Here is a 22,424-nt window from a genome sequence, read left to right as displayed (position 1 = left end):
GAAAAAGGGTATAAGGGGAAGGCGATTTTAGTCACTGGGTAATGTTTCTCATTACCCTACTCTCTTACTAGTTGGCAATAAATTAAATTTCTCAAGCTGAGTCTGTTTTTTGCCCATGACAGTGACTGGTGAGTGATCTCTCCTGTCCTTATCTTGATCTATGAGCTTTTCATTGTGTTTTCTCCCTCTGTCCTGCTGATGATGGGAGTGATAGAGCCACTGGGTGGGCACCTGGTGGGCAGCCCGGGTCAACCCACCCTAGTCCACATCTATTTGTACCTACATGGAGGTCCGCAGGAATAATCCTGTTGTCTTATAGTATGGTTTTAGGGAATCTTGCGCACTTTCACAACAGATTCATTTCCAACAGTTTTTTCTGTCAATCTTAACCCCAAACCATTGTTGTCCTAAAGAAGAAGAAAGAGAAGATAAAGGAGAAATTTAAATGTTACATGTTGGCACCTAAAAGCAGGTGCGATAATGAAGCAGACTGCTATAGTAACCATCTCTTTTTTGTTCTTCCAGACTTGTGATACTCTTTTGACCACGTTTCTTGCAGGGAAATTTCCTTTTGTCTCCTTGGAACTGGAGTGTGCCATGGAGCTAATAATAAGAATATGCCAGGCTTTTGCTCCCTCCTTCCTCTGTTATTTCACACAGAGGAAGCAAAAAACCCTGAAGTGATGTTTGCACAATGCTGGATTGCTTCAGGCTAGTTAGTGCACTACGTAAGAAAAAATGTAGGATGCATGTTTCTTACATTTGGCCATGCTTTATTGCAGGTCACTGTGGAAAAGTAAGCCATGTATTCCATTGTGATGGATGGAATAGAGTAAATAAGGATTGCTGGGGTGAAATGCAAGCAGGGTCTTTGTCAAATGTGTCATCATTTTGGCAAACATTGCTATTGCTGTACTACAGAGGATTCAAGGATGCCTCATATTCTTGCATCTTCTGAATGAAGGCTGGGGAAAAGTACCTCAATGTGACTATTTTAGAATGGACTTTCTTTTTGAGGGCTTAACACTGTTGGACATCAGTGTATGTATTTGCTTCCTGCAGTAACGATTGCAACTGAGCAGCTACATTTATGATATTTTGAAAACTGGTGGGCGACAGGTTCATTGGAGTGCCCAGGGGTGGTTTTAAAGCGAACCTTCCCGTTCCTGTCCCCTTCATCCGCTGGGGATGGGCTCTAAAGGAAGCAAAAGGAGAAACACCCTTGCAGGGTGTTGGCCAAGTCTGTGAGATCGGGGCCCCCTCTAGTGGTGACACCTCTGCCAGGCTCTACGAGTTGCTGCTCTCAGCCTGTTTTTATTCAGTCCTGTTTTTTTCCCCCCTTTCCTCTAAGTCCCACATTTAGTTCCTCTCTGTATTAGCCCTTTAAATTTCCCACATATTATACACAGTGGTAAAGGAGAAACTTTTGATGTGTTAAATCTAGTGATTAAAAGAAAAGTGTATACAAAAAGTATACATATGATTACTTTGAAATGTCCTACATCTCTAGTGTGCTCTTAATTTAACTGCGACTTTGAGGTGGAGATTTTTAATGTTAGTTCTTAAATTAATCAATGGGAGACAGACGGAAATGGAAAACACGCTGAGAGTGCTCAGAAGTAGTGCTTACCAAGGGTATGAGATGGCAGGGTTGCTTCATAATCTTTTAAAAATACTGTCTTGCAAGGTCTGTATGTTTTTATGTCTTTCTGCCTGAGACAGATGCACTTTCTACATGTTTTGAGTCAGCAGCTGTACATCCGGACTCAGCAGTGTTGATCCAGATGCTATTGTTACATACTATGGGATCAGTAATGATGGCTTTGCTAGGAATCAACATTAGAGCTACATTTTTTCAATCTGGTACAAGTTGTACTTTCAGAAGGAAAAACTTTGGGCCTATGCATTACTATATAATATTTTTTTCCTTATAGGAAGCAGAATTATTTTTACTGAACATTCATTGTCTTCTGTTATTTTTAATTCTGCTTGCTAAGTAACTGAGATAGAAATGTCTGTTAGTGAAGAAATGCTGTGCATTTTTTTGGCATAATGGTCACGAGTAAAGCAGAATGCATTTGATGCCAGAGGCAGTGGCGATCTTTGCTGTCTCTTTTTCACTCGTGTAGCATCACTGTCCTAGAAGTTGCTGACTGCAGTAAAAGCTGGCTGTACACCTAAGACATTATTCATAAATTCTGGCTGAAAGAGGACGAGTAGGTATCCTGCCATGAGTATGGAGATAATGACAACTCGTAGGGCATGTCTTAAAAGTATGTAGCACTTTTCATAGTTACGTTAGTGTTTTCATGACTAATGGATAGCATTTGTCTCTAGAATGGTGTATTTTCCTACCATTTAGGGGGAAGGCTGGAACAAAGTAATTGCTTCATTAGAGGTCATTGACATAGATTGGTTGTCTTACATTGAGAGTAAATTACTTGCCTTCTTTGCCAAAGTGGGGTACAGTGTTGCCAAAGATCTGAAGTGCACTTTAAGTAGATATTCGAAAAGATGCCCAAAATACGGTGCCATCAATTTGTGGCTTCAGTTGCCAATGAAGATATACCTTGCTAATGAGGAAATACAGGCTTCTTCAAAGACTGATAAAACTATGGGTAGCTTACAGTATAAGAGGAAAAGCTCCATATAGTTATGCCTTTGTAGACTTCTTTATGTATTTTCTAACGTTGTTATTTGCATTATGAAATTAGGGTTGAGCTTACTATTTTTTTTAGGCTTTTACAGTGAATTGTTTGAATTCCTTGTCAAATGCATTTCAGACATCTCATTTGAATGCCTTGAATGGTATCTGAGTACAAATGCAAATTGCTTCTTCAAAATTATTACTGTCTTTTATTCAGGAAATGCTGAATCCTACAAAAAAGGGACTTGGTGGGCTGGAATTAAGGTTGTTTGGGCAACTTTTTTCCCTTGCAATTTCTTGATTTCAGAACTTCATAGCAAATACAGATATTTCATACATATATATATATATATGTATTTATATATACATAGATACAGATATGTTCCTGTTCAATGGTGGATAGATGCTTATAGCACAGTTTCAACTTTTGTCTATTGTTGGTTTGTGTGCTAGAAACATAAACTTAGTGAATTTGTCTAACATCTGAAATGTGTAAATCACTGCTTTTTAATAAACTGCTTTCTTTGAAGTTCTTGGCCAAGATTTATGATGTAGTAGTGCATGTGCATATTTATTTAAGGAATTACTGTTACAGTTTAAAGTCTTAAGTTGTTTAGCTCTCTCATGAATAGTGTGCAATTTTAATTTAATAATGTGATAATAACTGATATTTAATAATATATTAATCACTGGAAAGTAGTAAAATTGGAGCACTTCAGTAGCTTTAGTGAAAGAAATGTAACTATCTGACTTCTAATATTATTTTGTTTATTTTGACAAAACCATTTTGGTTTCTGCAGTGCAGTGTTTTGTACCATGTGTATATAATATATACAGGTAGAGTGGCACTTGGTTATGTGGCTGTAAAATGTGAAGTCAGGAAGGTCCTACTCAGTGGTGGCACTTCATTGTGGTGGAGGTTGTCAGAGCTACAGGAATGAAAAGGTTTTGCCCCAGGGATGGGGGCCAGTAATTACTGGTGTAATGGCAGTGTGCTTCCTGGCCATGCAGTGTGCCAGTCACCAAACAAGGCTTGGAGTCTTCTGTTAAATGCTTACTTACCGGTGTGAACTTTTTTGCTTTTTATTGTTCGCTCCCAGCTAAGGAAGTGCTTATTTTGTGTAGTTTCTGTCTGGCTTCCAACACAGTAATATTTCTCATACAAAAGCCATGTCATTATGCCAGAATTCTGCTGACTCTTTTAAAGATCAAGATTCCATCTAATATTTTTCTAAACTGGCTTGGTTATTTTTTTGTGTTCTGTTACTTTATTTTGGAGTTTTAACAAACTTGTTCTTGGCAGGGAAAGACAAAGTAAAGCCAGATGTAGTTTGAAAATATCTTGGTGTCACAAATAATGAATGAATGGTGCATTTCATTTAAAACAGGAAGCTCACACCATTGCATGGACTCCCCCTGTCCCATTGTTTCATATTTGTGTCACCTATTTCATAATAGAACTTACAGGAAATAGTGACCTCAGGTGAAACCTACCTGTACTGTCTTGGCAACTATGAAATGTCTTTCTGCTATCATAGATTCATTAATTTGTTAGATTTCCCCTGTGTTACATAGCCTAAGCAAATTGTTCAAAATTCTTTTAAACACCAGCAAATTCCACCCCTCTGTTCATTGTCATTTCTGTAGCAAAATCCAGTCTGTACATTATCTTCATTATTAGTAACTACCATGAAGTGTTGTTCTTCAAATTAGTGACGTAAGGGGGATGTGTAGCATAGCAATTTGGGAAGTGTAGAGTTAAAGAATTGCAGTAAGAAACTAAAGGTTTGCCAACTAGTTGTTTCTGTACTTTGAAAGTATTTTCACAAGTTGTTTAAAAGTGTAGTTTCTGCATTTCTCCTGTTACATAAATAACCCAAGAATGCCTTTGCAAAATATTTTTCAGAAATGAAAAAATTTATGGATTTTTATGAAAAAAATGCATGAATGGTGACAAAACCAAGATATATGCATACTATTTTTCTCAGTATGTTCAAAAGTTTTCCTAAAGTCTTAATTCTTGTGTTTTATTCTAGAACTTGTATTTCAGGTTAACTCTGAGTTTTTTACAGACTTACTGTAAGATGCAGAAATTTGAGGCAAAAGTACCTTCGTATGAAGTAGTATCAAAATAATTATGTAAACTTCAGAAGTTTCTCTACATGTTTGTATGGGCTTATAAGGTGCAGTATAAAACTGTCATGCAGGCTGTTTTCCTTTTAGGTTGTGAAGATGTGCTTTCCTGTATGGAATTTTCAGAAAGCTGCTAAGCTTTCTTCACAGCTGTATCATGTTCAGAGCTTCACATTCATTCTAGGATTGAATAAAAGCAATCTGTTGTCTTCTTTTACTTCCATATGATCAGGCAGGTCTGTTTTTTGGCAGAAATTATACCACTTGTTAAAAATGTGGTGGGTATTCTGTATGTCAGATTCCATTCCAGTACTGTGTTCCACAAAGACATTCAGATTTGCTATTAATGATACCTTTTATCAGTAAACTGTAGTGACAAACTTCTGCTTTTTCTATTAAGTTATGTTACAACAGTGGTAAATAAAATGTGTAGTTTTTGTTCCTCTGCCTTATACTGTGAATACATTAGGTTTTTAAGAATTATTGTTATTATTATTGTCATCATAATAATTATTCAGGAAGCAACAATAGATGCAGGTGTTGAAATTATCAAACTGTGATAACTAGACAGCAACAAATAATTGACTTCCTTTGTTGTGTGTGTAGTGTGTCCTGTGGATGACAGGAAGGGATTTGTCTGTTATGATCTGTGTGGTTTTTGTTTTTCTTCCTTCGGAAAGAAAATTTTGAGAACAAAAGATAGTAATAAAAAATTTAAAAAAAAATTAAAGGCATTTAATAGTGGTAGTAATGTCTGTATTAGGAACAGGGTCAGTCTAGTTCCTATTTTGATTTTTTGAGATACTAGAATTTTTCAAGAGTGAGTCAAATATTGTGGCAACAGGTTTTTTTTTTGATGTGAAGATAAATGTGAACAGGCATGAAGAGGGAGTTAAGGTGGCAGGCTGCAGTTTGAGAAGAAGTAACATTTTAGTGTTCACAGGTTTTGATCTGTGTATCACTGGAGAGGGATCAGGTGAAGGACGCGTTATTACTCTCCATCTAGTGCCATACAGGTGGTTTTCACCCTGGATGGAGAGTGTTGCTGTGACCCAGCCCACTGCGGGGCTGGGGCAGCGAGATGCCAATCAGTCCCAGCCCCATCCCTGGATCGAGTTTCCCCAAGACACAGACTCAGAGGGTGGGTCGAGGGGCGGCTCAGAAGCCTAAGCCGCACCCCCTGGGCGGTGCCCGGGTCCAAGCCACCTCCCCCGGTTCGGGAAAATTCTCGGTTACTCGGTTGTTCGCTGGTTCTCTGTTATAACTCCCGCCTCTCGGTTTCCCCCAGTGGTTCTTTTTACATGGAATCCTCCCCCGGCTTGTAACTCATTGGTTGTTTTCCCCTTTCCCCGCGGTTTTCAAACTCCCTATAAAAATGAGGGAAAGCCTCTCGGCGGGATCCCAGCTTAAGATCATTGCCATGTTCTGGTTGCGAAACTTCTGACAATAAACCTGTTAGAAGCCTGACCAGAACAGCCTCTCTCTTCCTTTACCTCCGAGCTAACGTGAGCCGATCCCATCGGCTCCTGCCGTGTTTCCACGGCAAAGAAGCCAGCGAGCTCAGCCAGCAGCTCCCTTCTTGATGCCGAAGTTGCTTCTGCGACGCACAGAAGTAACGCAGCCGGACTCTCTCTGACCTGGGGCATGCCAGAGCTCCTGCCACGAGCTCCAGAACTGCATTAGGAGAGTTCACTTCACTCATCTGGATTTTGCTGCTCCTTCCACTTTAAAGGAGAAAGCAAGCAGGATGTTTGTAGCAATGTCACCACAGAAAAACATGATTTAAAGAATGCAAGGTTTTCTTTGCAATCAAATTGTAAAATATGAATAGCCCCTGCATGATTCAAAAAGTTACAGCATGTCAGTCTTCTGTTAATACCTGATAATAAACATAGCTAGAAAGGCAGCAGAATTCTTTTGGAATGCCATGCTGGTGAACAAATGCTCTCAGGATAAATAGAAAACCGTAGAGAATTAAAGCACTAAACCAGAGGAACACTGAAGAGCTTTCTCCTGCTTTGAAACAGTAGTAAGATTCACTCAACAGGGAATGCTTTTGTTTGATGTCAGAAATAAAGGGAAGGAGAATATGAGGTAATGCTGCATCTAACCACCATCAAAGCCTGGTAAGAGAAAGCAGAGCAGTTAGAGTTGCTGTTGTATAGTAACTTAGAAGTGAATAATTTTGGTTGAGGTGCTCAACTCAATCACGCTACCATTAGGTCAGCAGGGCTGCTCTCAGTTACTGCACCTGGAGGCCATCACAACTGTCTTGGTAGGGGATGGAATAATGAAGCCAACTTCTTGTTGGAAGCAATGAGGTGAAGCTAAGTGGAAGCTGACAAAGAACAGAATGTGCTGAATTTCAGCTTGCATTGCAGGAGACAAGAACAAAACTAATAAGTCCTTCTGACTGGTGATAGGTTTGAATTCAAGCTGTGCTTCTGCACAGCAAACTTCGAAGGATGTTAAAAAATTCTTCAGACTTCTACCTGCTTGTTCACAAAAAGCAAAAATATGATTTATAGCCCTAAAGACAGGAAACAGATCATCAGGGCTGTGGAAATAATCCATACTTCGGCTGCTTTTTCCTTTATTTAATTTAAGGAAGCTTTGAAAGAGGCTTTGAAGGATCAGGCACTAGGCCTAAAATAGCAGCAGTGAAGTGAGGAGATAATTAAGTTCTATTTTTTTCTTTACCATCAGACATTTCACTTTTTGCATAAGTACATTCCTGTTCCACTTAACAGGTGACCATTCTTCAGGTCAGGTTATCTGGCTGATGACACGGGTAGGTGGCATTTGTGTAGTTTCTGAAGATAAGATATTTCTTCTGCAACACTATTTAAACAATGATTTGAGCCCAGTTGATTCACTTGAATACTGGCATGCACTATTATTTTATGACTTGAGCTTACATCAGTATTATGATACCTCATTCTTCATACAGTGGTAGTTAAGTAACAAAACTCAGTAACGTTTTTTCCTCCTTATTTTCCTTTGTGTCTGTGTGCTTAGAATGGGAAATGAATGAATAACTGATCAAAAGTAAAAAGCTTTTGTTCTGTGGGTACAAGCAGTGGCTTTGGGGGATTGGAATCCATCATTGTTGTCTTGTATGTATTTATATAAAATCCATTCTTGAAAACCTCTGCTGTTTCTTTAGGTAGCATTCATTTATAAATGGTTTCGACACAGGAGAAAAAAGTCAGTTTGAAGAATTACCTAATTTATTTATTTATTTAAAGAAATTAAAGATGTAATCATGGTTACTTGTTTTCTCTCAGTGCTATCATTATTTGCAGATGTCTAACTGTGTATTGGCTAGATCTTTGGGTATATTAGATGAGCTTTGGAATCTGTTTGCAGCTATTTCCTCAGCATATTGAGTCCTGCAAATAATTACTTTTTATTAGACCAAATAAATCCTAATTGAATGTTTGCTCTTTTATATGCAGCCTGTTCCGTTTCAATATTGTAAAAGATTGTACTAGTTTTACTTTGCTTAATAAAAATACTGGTCTAATTTGCTGTCTCCCTGTAAATTATATTTATTCACTTACTTTAATAAAGCACAGCTTTTCAAAGTACATCTTTCTGATGGTTCAAAAAATGTACCTTCTCTCTTTTTCCTCTTTTCAGATTTATCCAAAAATAGGTTAACTGAAGTTCCTACGGAGTTGTGCCATTTTGTGTCACTGGAAACACTAAATCTATACCACAATTGTATCAAAGTTATACCAGATGCCATAGTAAACTTGCAAATGCTAACTTACTTAAATTTGAGGTAAGTTTAACTTTGCCACTTTTTTTTTGTTTATTTGCAAATATGTAAAGCTTTTTTTGTCTGCACTTCATAAGCTTCTGGCACAACTGACTGCATTTTTTCATGTTACTGAAAGGGGTAGTGCAAAAGCTCATTGGCTGCAGAGACAGCTCTGTATGAAGGCATTGTAAATGCCAAAATGTAAAAATAATTATTAAAAGAAAGCCAAGCAATATTAGTCCAGTTCTGTCCCTTAACCTTCTAACAAATCCAGAATGCTAATCACATCGAAACAGTTGTATTCTATTAATTCACTTCTGATGACAAATTTTTTAAAATTTGACATACACTTGCAGTTAAAAAGATGGAGGGACAGAGACAGAGGATTTATATTTTTCTCCATAGGGAATGGAATGGAAGAGCATGATTCTGTATCTATCACTAGCATAGTCATATTATGAAAGAAATACAGCTGCTGCCTTTTTTAGGAGAAAGCGGCAAAGAGTTGGATGCCTTTTCCTCCTTTCCAGGAAAAATGTGTGTGAATACTGATGAGTACAGAGAATTGCTGTTAGTTCAAGTGCAGGTGAATGCACATGTGCTCTTGATGGGGGGCAGGTGAGCCCTTTTCAGTTGGGGTGAAGATATAACAGTCTGGTCTTCACCAGAATGAGGTCTGAGTAGCAGGTGAAATGGCTCTTGGCCTTTTAAATTCAGGGAATGAAGGTTTGATCATCAGTTTTATCAACACTGAGGATCTTTCTCAAGTCTGTATTACTGTACTGTAGTTTTGGCCACTGTGGAACACTATTTTGGCTCTAAAAATTTAAGTGGAATAGTATATCCTGAGTATCTGCACATATACAAGAAATAGCACTTGAGATTTTGAATTAGTGTTTGTTAGATATACATAAAGAACTTAAAAACTGGATTAAATTATTAAATATACATAAAATGTCTTGGTAAATTTAGGAATTAGAATTGACTTGGTTAGAACTCAATGTCATGAAACAGTGAATTAGAACTCTGTGTAGTGATAGAATTTGTCTGAGTCATCACAAAGCTAATAGATTTTATATCACATATGACAGTAAATTGGACAAAATTAAAAGGAATCTTTTCATTTGATTAAATAAGGTAATTTCTCTCAGTTTAAAATCCCCTCTTCACTTGAATGTGCCCTTCCCTATGTTAGCTGAATGTAGTGAACAGTCTGAAGAAGGAAATACATCCTTGACTTTCTAACCACGTTGCTTCTCGGCAAGAAATATATAATACGTTTAAAACACATATTTTTGTGCCTGTTACCAGCAGAGCCCATATGTTAAACAGCCTTAGAAAGTGATGCCAAGAGATCTATATATAGTCTTTGGGCTTTGGTGGATACTGCTCATGTTTTATTTAAAGAAATTCCTTTTAAACTAATGATGATTTATTACTCACTTGCCCTGGTTATGCTCTGTTCCTTATCTCTTAGTGGGTTGCTTCTGAGTTCTGTGGAACTTAAAAATTGTTTTTACTTATTTTTTATCTGTGTCTGATCTGCAGTATAGGGTTACTGTTTTAAAGTGTAGGCTTCCTCAATTTGAGCTCTTTAGAACTTGAAAAAATATTTCCAAGTTATTTTTTAAAAAAGTTGTGTCTTGGTCTTCTGTAAGAATGCTGGAATTAAGAAAACTGGCTGCACAATAAGCATTGATACTTTTTTTCAGCTGCTGCTGGTTAGTAGTTGGATTTCTCATTTTTATTTTCTTTGGATTTGCTACTTGGTATCTGTCTGTATCCTGGTATGTGCAGCAGAGATATGACAGTAGTTTGCTTTGTACAATATTTTGAGACTGTTGTGTGGAGCATGAATATGCATCTTTTTATGCATCTTTGTAGCACACTGCTGGATTGGCAGTTGAAGAAATGCTTTGCAACTTGTGGAATTTTGATTTTTGTTTGGTTTTGTTTCACCTCAGTATTGCAAGTCCTGCTGAAATTACACAGGATAGTTTTTGCCACATGTTTCCAGAGTTCAGTCATATATCTTTGCTTTCTGAAGCCTTAACATGTAGTCAGGAGCTAATTAAAATGATTTGTACTGGGTTGCCACTTTAAGTTACTGTTCATTGTTTTACTACAGGTTAATAATCATAAGAAAGAAAATGTTATATTTTAAGAAAACTTTAAAATATTCTAGGAGAGAGTAATTACTATGTTATTCTGATGAGCATAAAGTTTCTTCTGGGAATTGAGCCACAAATTACTATTTTTAATCTTGTGGACATCACAAAGGGTCATGACATTTGTCATCTTTAAGCTTATGAGTCTTGGAAAGAAGTGAACCATTGATAGTCCAGAAAAGTTTGCTGTATTTACCTGGGTTAATAGCATAGAACTGTAGAACAAGATGTACCAAGTAATCTTCAACTATAAATGTACTTTAAATTAATTGAGAAAATAACCATTTTGTCTGTAATTTATATATTTGTTTTTCAGTTGGAACAAAAGGCATCCATTTTAATGGCACATTAAAACCACAGGCATGTTTAAATACTTGAAAATACTGTCTCAGTTGACTTTCCTGTATTCATTAGGAAGGGAAACATCTGTTCTTTGTGACAAATAGATTTGTTACAATGTTGTTAAACTGATACAATGCATTTTTTCCAGAGTGGTAAATTCTGCAGTATTGTTAGTCAATAATCAGGTATTTCTCATGTGCAAGTCTCTTCTTAATGATTGCCATTTGAAAATTTCAATTTTATCTGCGTAAAATACAACCCATGAAAATGAAGAAATTTTGCAGCTCTCAGAGTTTGTGAGTATACAGCAGAACATCACTGATGATTTTAATATTTTGTTTTGTTTTGTTGCAGTCGAAATCAGCTTTCTTCTTTGCCAGCTTGCCTGTGTGGTCTTCCTCTAAAAGTCTTAATTGCAAGTAACAATAAGCTAGGTTCCCTTCCAGAAGAGATAGGTCAGCTAAAACAGCTAATGGAATTGGTATGTTACTGATCTTTTTTTTCACTTTTTATTTTGATTTCTTTTGAGTTTAAATAGAAACAATAAAATTCACTTTTCACATATATTTGAACAAGTGCTTAATACTATAATGTAGTTTGCAAAACTTAAGTTTTTAACTTCTCAAGTGTGTTGGATAGTAACACAATACGAGTTTCTTTTATGTTCTTCAGGACTGTTTTAAACAACATCACTGCTCTCGGTTCATTCAAAACTCAAAGTTCCTCATCTTTACCAGTTTTGCTCACTGCCTGCCCTGGCTCCCTGTTTCACTGTGTAGAGTTCATAAGTTCTGGCATCAGGCTCTGCAAGGTTGTACCCCCCTGTAGCACCCTCCCCTCCTGCTTCCTTTCTGTGTTGTTACTATCTGCTTACCACACTGCATTCCATTTGTGATACTGGTTTTATCAATCTATTTTCATTTTATTTCACTACATTTATCATGCAACCTTCCTTTCCTGGAACACCCATCTAAACAGATCTACAAAATGGTTATACTCCTCTTGTTTTCAAAGCTGTCCACATGAATACTCTTTCTCCAAGCAGTAGATCATTTGGAAGATATTGTCTAGTCAATGACAGTTCTGAAAAAGCAAAACTTATTTGGTACTATAGCTTAAAATTAATTTAATTGCACATGTTTGTGGAAAATATATATAAGAGAATGCTTCCTTTTCTCTCCCTTTATCTTCCTTTACTATGTGTTGTGAGCTGAGACTCTGAATTCTTTATGACGTAAGACTTCTGTTTATTTCTATTTATTTTGACCTTTTGAGATACAAATTGACAAATAAACTAATTTTGACACTGCTAATTTATGCATAGTAAAACAACCAGATCTGAACTTCCTTCCAGCTGCTGGTACCTCCACTGACAGCATTTACCTTGCACATCTTTTCTGTACCCGAAAGGGCCTTGTTATCATATTCTTATTTTTATCGTAGTAGTTCCTCCGATAAATTATGTTACAGAAATTAATAACCTTGATTGAGGCCCCAGCCCTGCTATTGATTCTTCATAGGTGATTGCAACTGTGGGGCTTTTTCCTTTTGGTATTCTTGAACCAGCATCCTGTAGTCAGGCTTCTGTTATATATTACAACTGATGTAGTAGTTGATGGGGATGATGGGGGTAGTTACCTTTTCCTTTCTGGGTTATGACTGAGCTTAAAACTAGCAAGTTTATTTTGTTTGGTGAGCATTATTAATTTATCTTACCAAATATTTTAAATTTTTGTATGTATGTGATGGGTTTAGTGAGATTACACAGATGGTTCTGATTTAATTAATCTTAAAAATGTGCTAGTTTATAGCATTGTTTTTGTTGTGCTTAAAATAGATATATTAAAAGGTGGTGGTTCCAGTTTTATAAATAATTGAAGCTAAATTTAGTAAAAAATTGTAGTAAAAAAACTAAAAGCTTGAAATCAATGCCGATTATACCTGAAATAGATTGGGTTTGTTTAGTTCAAGCATATAATGTGTTTAAATTCTGGAATAGTGGATTTTCATATTGCTTTCCAGTTACAGTGTAGTTTCAGTGTTACTCTTTGTCATGAAGAAAAATTTCTGCTCTAAAAGTGTTTCATATGAGAGGCTCTAGCTACATGTCACTTTGGTAGCCTAGAAGATACATGAGAACTGAAAAAGGTCTGATGCTTGTTCTTTGGGATTTAGAAGGCATCGGGGGCAGAGCTGAATGAAGAACAAGTTTTTGTTAAATTGAGCGTGAGTCTGTTCAGATGACCTGATTACACAGTTTGATGCCACCATGTGTGTTTGGTACATTTCTAGTGAAATGAGATGCACTATTTAACTGGAAATGACATAACTGTGATGTATTGGGAAAAGCAAATAGTGGTAGGATTGAGAGTAGGGATCTGTGTTGGCATGTATAATATAAAGCAGTTTAGATAATAAGGTGATCATTGTTCTAAAATGAGTAAAAGAAACAAACAAAAAACATGAAGTCATATTGCAGTTGTTGCACAAAAAATTCAGCTGTGTGAGAGCAATGCCAGCCTGAAGAGTATGGAATTCAAGCAGAAGCATCACTCAGCCCTCTGGCAGGGAATGCTGTTGTTTTGCTGTGTACACAGTGCTGGTGCTGGCCTGGGCCAGGGGGTCAATCCTGAGATGCCACCTGGCTCCATGCAGTTCTTGTATCAACAGGACATTTCTGAGCAACCTCAGGTTCCTCAAATGTTTCACAAGCCGCATACAGTGAGAGCTGTGTGTACATAGCAAAGGATTCTTTTTACCTACCTTTTTAATACAAAATTTACCCCTATAGTCACTGTAGAACAATATAGGCATAATTTGGTGCAAATTAGACCAGATCTTTGCAATAAACTCTTGATTTTCCCCTCTGTCCTCCAAAATGGGGTAGGTAATGGTTTTTCTATTACATGTATGTGTTTCTATGAATTTCATACCTGTAGCAGCTATAGAATAATTTTGATATTACATGCAGAAAATTTTCAGGTATTCTTTTGAATTTAGGATTCTGACTGGTAACTTACTTTGGTGCTTATAACATAAATTTTTCTCCCTGCAGAACACATTGCCATTATTTGTAAAATTTGGTTGAGAAATTTACTTCTATTTGCAACTCTTTCACACAATCATGCCTCTGCTGTCAGCGAGGAGAGTGCAAAATTAGTGTGAAGATAACCTGAAACTTACTTTCTACCAAGGAAAAGTAATTAGGCAGAGATGGCTCAATAATTGTACCCAAAACTATCAGATGTACAGTAAAATTCTGTTCTCCATCCTATCAGGCAGTATTGCACTTCTGCCTTCTTCAGGTAACAGCCCTCTCCATCTCTGGGCTGCTCCAATCTCATGCTGGAAGCCTTCAAATTTCTCACCTGGGATTTGTCATTTATCCCAGTCATCTACTCAGAGACAGCAGCCTGACCATGCTGCCTGCTGTTTCCCAAAAGGATCCATGTGCTCACATACTGTGTAACTTCTTTTTACTATTCAGTATGGCTTTTATGTCACAAGCTCTGACTGAACCCATGTGCTTTGTAGGAATAATGGCTCAGTCAGGAGTCCCAAGTTTAAAATTATGTAAGGAGGAAGTTTGCCTCGATTTGAATGGTTTGGATAAACTTCTGTGTGTGTATGAATAAATATGTTAATATGGAGCTCGAGTACCATATTGTTTTTTCTGTTTATATTGCTGGACGTATATGCGGAATTTGATTGGTTTAAGGCAATTTAAACTTTACCGTAAACAAAGGGAAACAGTTGATGATTTTGTTTTCATGCCACTGAGCTTAATGCCACAGAAATTAATGTTAAATTTAAATACACCTTATATTTCACTGATTTTGACAAATTGTCTTGTCATGACAGGACATGGCCTATCTCGTGAGAACAAAATATAATTAATACAAGAAGTCTGACCTCAGCAAATTCTAGTTCTCCATGGAACTTGAGTAGGTGTTTGCACTTCAGTTACGTGCAAATGTCCCTGAAGCTGAGTTCCAAATTGCTGGTTGCATAATTCCTTAAAAAATTACTAGCTTGGAAACCATAGGTGTTTGATTGATAGTATTGCTTCCATTACTTCCAAAGTAATGGGAAAGTTTAACACTGTCACATACACATTCATGAAGCCTAATAATAGTCAAGAGAATAACTACAAATAATATTATAGGTCTTTGTTTTCCATGGCTTTTCAAAGTAATAAAAAAAAGCAAATTGGACTACAGTGTTTAGTAGGATAAAGGACACTTGTCTCTAGAGATCTTGTGAACGCTGACATACTGTCACAACAGATCAGTCTTGTTGAGGATGTTTTGAAAGGCTGTAAGTAGAAGTGGGCTTTGTTTTTGAGGTTACACACTGCCAGGTTTCTTTTTCTTTTTTTGGTGCTTCCTCTAGAATTCTCTGTCACTTTCCCTGACTTGTTCTGATGTGTGTGCCTAAGTACACTTGGTCTAGAATTTCTTTGCCACAAGGTGACTTTAAATTCTGTGCTCTAGAAATCAAGTATCTAATTATGAAGTAATTTAAAGACTGTAAATTAAAAATAGGACAGTGAAGCTTTAAAAATAAATGATCTGGGAACAGTGCAATTAACCAAACTTTGGGCAAAAATCCACTCATTACCTGGCATTTTAAATTTCCTTGTCTAAGAGCTACAGTAATTTCCTGACTGTGTTTTGAGAAGGGAAGGAAGTCTTGGCAGCATTATGATTCTATTACAAGAAGAAACTTGTTGGATACAGGGAGCAGCATTGCCTGATCCATTTCACTTTTACTATCATTTTTTTGTTAACTAGATTTTAGGCTCCAAGATAGGGAGTTAATATAATGCTTTTGGCTGGTATTAAAGCAAGCATCTTCAAAGACATGACTTGGAAATCTGACTTACTTCTCAAACTTTTGTAGTCGAAGAGCTCCCAGATACTTTATAAATCCATTTGAAGCAGTTGAGACAGTAGGAGTATTCTGTTGGCTTTTCAGGAAAATTTGGTATTGCCCCCTTTCAGCTTCCATACTGTGAAATATTGTTTCCCTCTTTTAATACAGAAATGAAAGCATAATTGGGACATTACTCAAATTTGCTGGTTGTCTGGGATGTAAGCAGAGGTTTCAATGTCCATTTGGCAGGAAAAATGATAGCTAGTATTTAACAGTTGTCTCATTGCAGACTGACTTAATCCAAGAAGTTGATCTTGCATACACATTCATAGCAGTTTCTTGTTAGAAATAGTTATGTAATGCTAAACAAGCTCTGTCCTATTTCATTATGACCTACTACGTGCTATGATGATCAAATACATGCCTTTACTGACCATCATTACAGAATGTTACCACTGTATTACTATTGTTATTACTATTATTTTGCTTAAAGATTCTATCTAGAAGAAGAACCTTTTTAAAAACTCAGATGCACACACCAGGATTTTTACATTTCATCCTAACATATTTGGTTATATAATCATGATACTGAATTCTTCATATGAAGAAAAGAACAAAAAAGTAGAACTTCTTGACTAAATAGTTTTGAATATTTCTATAAAAATTAAATTATCTTTTAAAATTAACTTGTTCTTCAAATAAGAATTTGGTCTGGTTTTAAATAATGTGCAAACATTTTCCCATGTTTTGTTTTTTGTGGTTTTTTTTTTTTTTTTTTGCATTGTGACTACCGGACATAGATTGTTGCATTTTTCCAGGTTAATAAAATGTTACAATGGTAATAGCAAATTAACTATGTTTGTATTATGGAACATGTAGGAGCTGGAAGTTCATTATTCTTTATAATAAACAGTTATTACTGTTTTACTGTAGGATGTCAGCTGTAATGAAATCACAGCTTTGCCACAGCAGATAGGCCAGCTGAAATCTTTAAAAGAACTGAATGTCAGAAGAAATTACCTCGAAGTTTTACCCCAAGGTAAAAGCAAACGAACAAAAAAATATCTTTATAGTAGCTCTTCCTATTATAATTTTGAAAGTACTTTTTAATCATATAAATAGCTACAATTAAAAAGTAGCTATTACCTTGTGTTTGAATTTATTCCATTTGAGTGTGCAGAATATAACATTCAATGGTATCCACTGAAGAACAGTGTGTCAGGTTTCTTCAGTGTATCTTTATGATTCTAGGCAACTTTTAAGTTGAATAAGTGTCTGAATGCAGTATGGGAGCTGTCAGCTGAGTTTCAGGAAAAAAAAAACGTTGAAGTATTTGTTTTAAAATTTATTATTACTTGTATAGCAATAACACTCTTTTATTTCCCAGTATAGAATGGAGTAAATATTGATCTTATTCCTCCCTGAGTTTGTATTTTTCCTGAATGCAAAAGAAGGGTTATTCAGAAATATTTTATTACTTTATGCCAAAAATAAAAACAGATATAACACCTTCTCTCCTTTTTATTACTTTTAGAACTAGTACAGCTTCCCTTGGTAAAGTTTGACTTTTCCTGCAATAAAGTGCTTGTGATTCCAATTTGTTTTAGAAAGATGGTGCAGTTACAAGTATTACTGCTTGAGAATAATCCTTTGCAATCTCCACCAGCACAAGTAAGTAACAGCTATAATTTAAATTGTGCCTAATATTGGATGGCTGCTAACACATTAGACTGTAAAATGTCACCTTCTGCAATTGCAGGCTTCTGAGTTTCATTTGTCACAGACATTAGTTGTTGATATCTAAATAAGACATAAAAAATATCCTGTGTTTTCAATATGAATTTGTACACCACTTAAGCCAACACACGTCTAGGAGGTGTCCATTCTGTTAGCTGTTTGTTTATTTTTTTCATTTCTATCTGCATATGAAACTTAATGTTGGAATGTGTGTATAGTTTTGAAAAGGAGTAGTGATAAACTTCCTGGGAAATTTTTTTTCTGTTAAAAAGAATCCAGTTCTAGAAGGTCCTACAGTGATTTGCTATTAACTTAAAAAATATGCAGATGGTCTAAAACATAATCCATGTGAAATTTATTCCACTTTATAGTGTAAGCTTATAGATTGTGATACACAAAGAAATAAAATGCCTCTTTGGAACTGTAGGCCACTGAGTAATAATGATAAAGGAATGCAACCTGTGCTTGCTGCTTATGGACAATTTTGTTGTTGTTGACTTACTGAACAGTAAATTCAAACTGCACCTCTGAAAGCTACAATTGTTCTAGATCAACAGCTGTTGAAATACTTAAGACGTTTTATTATACTGGAGAAATGCTTTTCATAATCAATAGTGATACTGCCTTTAAAAAAAATACAAAGTAAATTGAAGTGTACACTTAAAGAGAAAGAAAATTCTAAAATGAAATGAATTGCATCATAAGTATGTTTGGACACTACTAAAAATAATGTGACCAAGGATAGAAAGAGCACACTGGTTAATTAAATGTCATTATACACTAATTTTGAAAAATAATTAATTACTCGCTTTATAGTTAGTAATAGGCCATACTGTATATTTTAATGTAATTTTTTTGAGTTAGAAGCTCAGTTGGCTTTTTGTAAAGTAGAATACATTATTTTCTTGTTTTCGGTCTTAGTCTCTGAGGATATTTATACTGATACACACAAATAACTGAGTAGATAATAGAAGTACTTTGTAATTTAAAAAAAAGAGTAAAATCTATTTTCCTTTAAGTGAAATTTATAATATTAGTTGAATTTCAGGGAGGTTTAAACTAAGTGACACTTCGAATAAATTACTTTTTTCATTGTAGTTATAAACCTAATTTTTTCTTTGTCTGACAGATTTGTACAAAGGGTAAGGTGCATATATTCAAATATCTGACTGTACAAGCCTGTCAGATCAAAACAGCAGACTCACTGTACCTTAATGCCATAGAACCACAGCATTTGCCACAACCTGTGGAAGAGAGGTATGTATGAAAGTCTCACTTTGTTTTTTCATGTAACACTTATAAACAATGAAATAGTATTTATCTTTAGATTCCACCGTTTTGTTTCTCTAGATGCTATTTAGAGTGTACTTTTTTGCATAAAGATTTCATTTGCTTTGATTTAAGTTAAACAAATTTGCTTTTATTCTAATGAAATCCCTGTAAGAGTTTAGAAAATTAAAAATCAGTTCTGATTAAAGTTAGCAGCACATTAGTTAGGAGTTTAAAAATGAACCTTAGTTTAAATCTAACCTCTTCCTAGTGGACTCCTGGAATACATTGAAAACAATCATATGGTAGTTACATTAAGTGTTGGATCTATCTATCTATCAACACATTAAATAAATTTTAATTTTGTCTGTTATTTTGTGATTAATATGTTTTATGATTTATATGTGATTTATATGTTTACACATTCGTGACATAGTAATCTTAATCTTTTTTAATTCATACAAAGTCATCTGCCAAACAAAGATAACTGCATGGATGTTGAGGTGCTTTTAAAATGAAGTGTGCTGATGTGTTAGCAAAATGAGGCCAAATCTTCTGTGTCTTGCATCAGACTCATAGGAAAGGTCATCTTGTACCATGGTTTAAGGACAGGAACCAGATACAAAGCAGCTTCTTTCTATGAGGATCTCCATAGCTGGTTGGAAATCAGCTTTTAGCCCAGTCTTTCTTTGCTAACATAGGGAGTGTAATATAACCAATCAGAGAAAGTATAATATCCTTGAAGAGAAGTACTCAATGAAAATGAAGTGTTGATATGAATAATAATAAAGATGTTACTGTTAAAACCCTGACAGGAAAACAACAAGAGCTGTTATGGAATCTCCCTTTCAGTCATCTCAGTAAGGTTTCAAATAAATTGTTTTCCTCCATGTACCTTTGGAGATCCCTTTGTGAATTTCTATCAGATAAATGGCAAAGGTGAGAAGAATCCAGGATGGAATGGTTTTCCATTTGGGAAACACCTGCTGGTTTTCTGTTTTGTTCTTTTAGTATACAAGAAAATTGACAGGAATGTCATGTCCCGTCTGATATTTTGGTCATACTGAAGAATATAGGTTAGGGTAAGGGGATGGTACAGAGTAGATTTCCAAAGGCAGTTTCTACAAAACAATCCTCAGTGTTTACTGATAAAAGGTTATTTAAGATTAGGATTAATTAATCATATACCTTAGTCATGTGAAGGCTGATAAAGCTCCTTTCTTAAATTGCTGTGTCAATCTGATTTCAGTATCACAGTTTTCAGGAGAGCAAATAAAGGGATAATGTATATTTTTAAAAAAGTTAGGTGATGAGAATATTGCATCTAATAGTGCACTTTAAAATGAGTAGAGGTCATATTGGGTAATGAAACCAGAATAGAGAGCAGTTGCTGTTATTACAGTAATTTTCTTTAAAACCTAAATTCCAAAGTCTATTTTAAGGCATGAAAAGGAGGTTTCTGTGTTAATAATTACTTCAAGCCTCAGGGAGATATTAGTTCATTTTTAATGGATCAATGGTTGCAATTAAATCGCTTGACTCCAGTTTGAGTTTTACTATTTTGGATGCTTCTTCCATGGCTAAATTGCTTCAGTTGGATTCCTGTGCTGCTTAGCTAGTAACTAAGCAGTTTTGCCTAGTGTATGGACAAAAGCAAGCTAATAGCAAATGATTTGTTGTTTCATTAATCATTAGGCTAACTAGCCATACAATCTGATTTATTTTATCATCACCAGATTGTAAATTTTTAGTATTTACTGTACTAGGCTATTTCACCTTCTATTATTAAGAATGGTTCAAAATTTGCTCAGGGTTAAGTGACACCAGGACAAAATTTGAACATAAAAACTATTATAACTTTTTAATGATTTTTAATTCTTTTTATTCACGTCTAGCATTGATGACATCTACCCAAGTAAAAAGGACTCAGATTCAGGTGTTGGTAGTGATAATGGTGATAAACGTTTGTCAGCAACAGAGGTGAGTTATCTGCATTTTGTGTCCAGCTCCTCTTCCAGCACTCATATTTTGACTGTGTTTTAAGTTGGGTAATAATATGAAAAGATTTTTAGACTTAAAAGCTGTGCAACCATATCCTTGACAAGAATTTCACACTAAGAAATGGCTAAAGCAAAGATAAAAGGAGCCTGTGATTTTTTTGATTTTTTTAAAAAATTTTTTTGTTTGTACACTGTCTGGCAATGAGACACTTGCTTCCAAATGGTTACAGACTTGCCAATAGTGAAAATTTTCTACAGTTTTCCAGGAGTTTGCATAATCTAGAGAATGAAAAACAGACCAGAATTCACATCTGCTGTTTTCAACAAAGTAAACATGTTAACAGGTTACAAGCTGATGACTTCTCACATATTTTTCTCTTTGCCTGATTACTCTTTCCTGTTTGGAATCAACAGTGCCCAGTCCCAGTATGTTCTGTGATTGGTTATGGCAGATTGCTAAAATGTAGAAACTTTAGAAACTTTGCAGATCTTAATGTGTTTAAATGTTCTGGCAGCTAGGCAATGCTGAAAATAAACCTTCAGATCCTTTCCTGAACTTTTCTGTCTGACTGAGCAAAGAGAAAGGATAGCTTTGTGGGACTAGTGTTGTCCTAAGCAGTTGGAACTGACTTTCACGGAGTTCTGGTTTTTTTTCTGAGGCACTGCTCAGCTGAACAGGGCACTAAATCTATATGGAGTTGAACTGAATACATAATGATAAATAACTAAATAATGAGCAGTATAAATCAGTGATGATGATCTTTCTGAAATGTACAATAATGGGATTTGTGGTCTGACCTAATGGGAAATACCTCACAATAAAAGGATGACCTTCTTGCTACTTAAAATAATTTTACACTGATTTTTTTTGTTTTTCTCTTCCTTTGAGGAAAAGGGATTCTGTTTCTTGTGGAATAAATGTATGAAGAATCAAGCTTAGGTACTGAATTTATAGTTACTGAAAAGCAAATTGAACATGAATCCACTTACACACTGATTGGTCTTTTAAATACAGTAGTACTTTAAAAAACCTCACGTGAATTTCCAAGTGTTTGGGCAAGTTTCTTGGTAGATGGAAGTGAAGCAGAATTGTTATGATTTCTAGCCAATTCTCTAATGGTTTTCCTCTAGGTGTGAGAGCATGCAGTCCGTTCAGAGACATTTACAAACTGTTTTGCCAGTCTTACGCTTCCTGAAGCTCAGCTGGCTTGTTAATGAAACTGTTATTGCAGAATTTCCTCTTTAGCTATAAATATCACCATTAGTAAATAGATTATGTTACCTGTAATGAAAATACAGCAATTGAAATGCTGGAAAACATACTTCAAAGACTACCAACAGTGAACCAATACATTTTTAATAGCACAAAGCTTTTTTTATATGAGAACAATTTACTCATTCTATCCCCACCTGACTGCTGCTCTACTATTAAGGAGAACTAGATGCTGAGATCAGTAATCCAAAATGCATTTGGTAGTAAATTTACC

The 22,424-nt window shown here is 35.6% G+C and overlaps 1 protein-coding gene across 7 annotated transcripts in view; it reads left to right on the top strand.

The window, feature by feature from the left end:
• The window catches only part of LRCH1 (leucine rich repeats and calponin homology domain containing 1), a 118,870-nt gene that overhangs the window by 47,022 nt on the left and 49,424 nt on the right, over window positions 1-22,424 (top strand). For all 7 annotated transcript variants that reach the window (XR_004238268.1, XR_004238267.1, XR_004238266.1 and 4 more), the window contains exons 2-7: window positions 8,423-8,567; window positions 11,411-11,537; window positions 16,865-16,970; window positions 17,466-17,602; window positions 18,798-18,925; window positions 20,833-20,917. Coding sequence is in view for 3 of the 7 variants with exons in the window: in XM_032099761.1 (XP_031955652.1) it covers window positions 8,423-8,567; window positions 11,411-11,537; window positions 16,865-16,970; window positions 17,466-17,602; window positions 18,798-18,925; window positions 20,833-20,917 (728 nt within the window). In the remaining 4 variants the exon portion in view is untranslated. The remainder of the gene's footprint in view (window positions 1-8,422; window positions 8,568-11,410; window positions 11,538-16,864; window positions 16,971-17,465; window positions 17,603-18,797; window positions 18,926-20,832; window positions 20,918-22,424) is intronic.

This window comes from Corvus moneduloides, chromosome 2 (assembly GCF_009650955.1).
Source record: "Corvus moneduloides isolate bCorMon1 chromosome 2, bCorMon1.pri, whole genome shotgun sequence".
Classification (NCBI taxonomy): Eukaryota; Metazoa; Chordata; class Aves; order Passeriformes; family Corvidae; genus Corvus; species Corvus moneduloides.
This window is presented reverse-complemented; position numbering and strand designations above follow the sequence as displayed.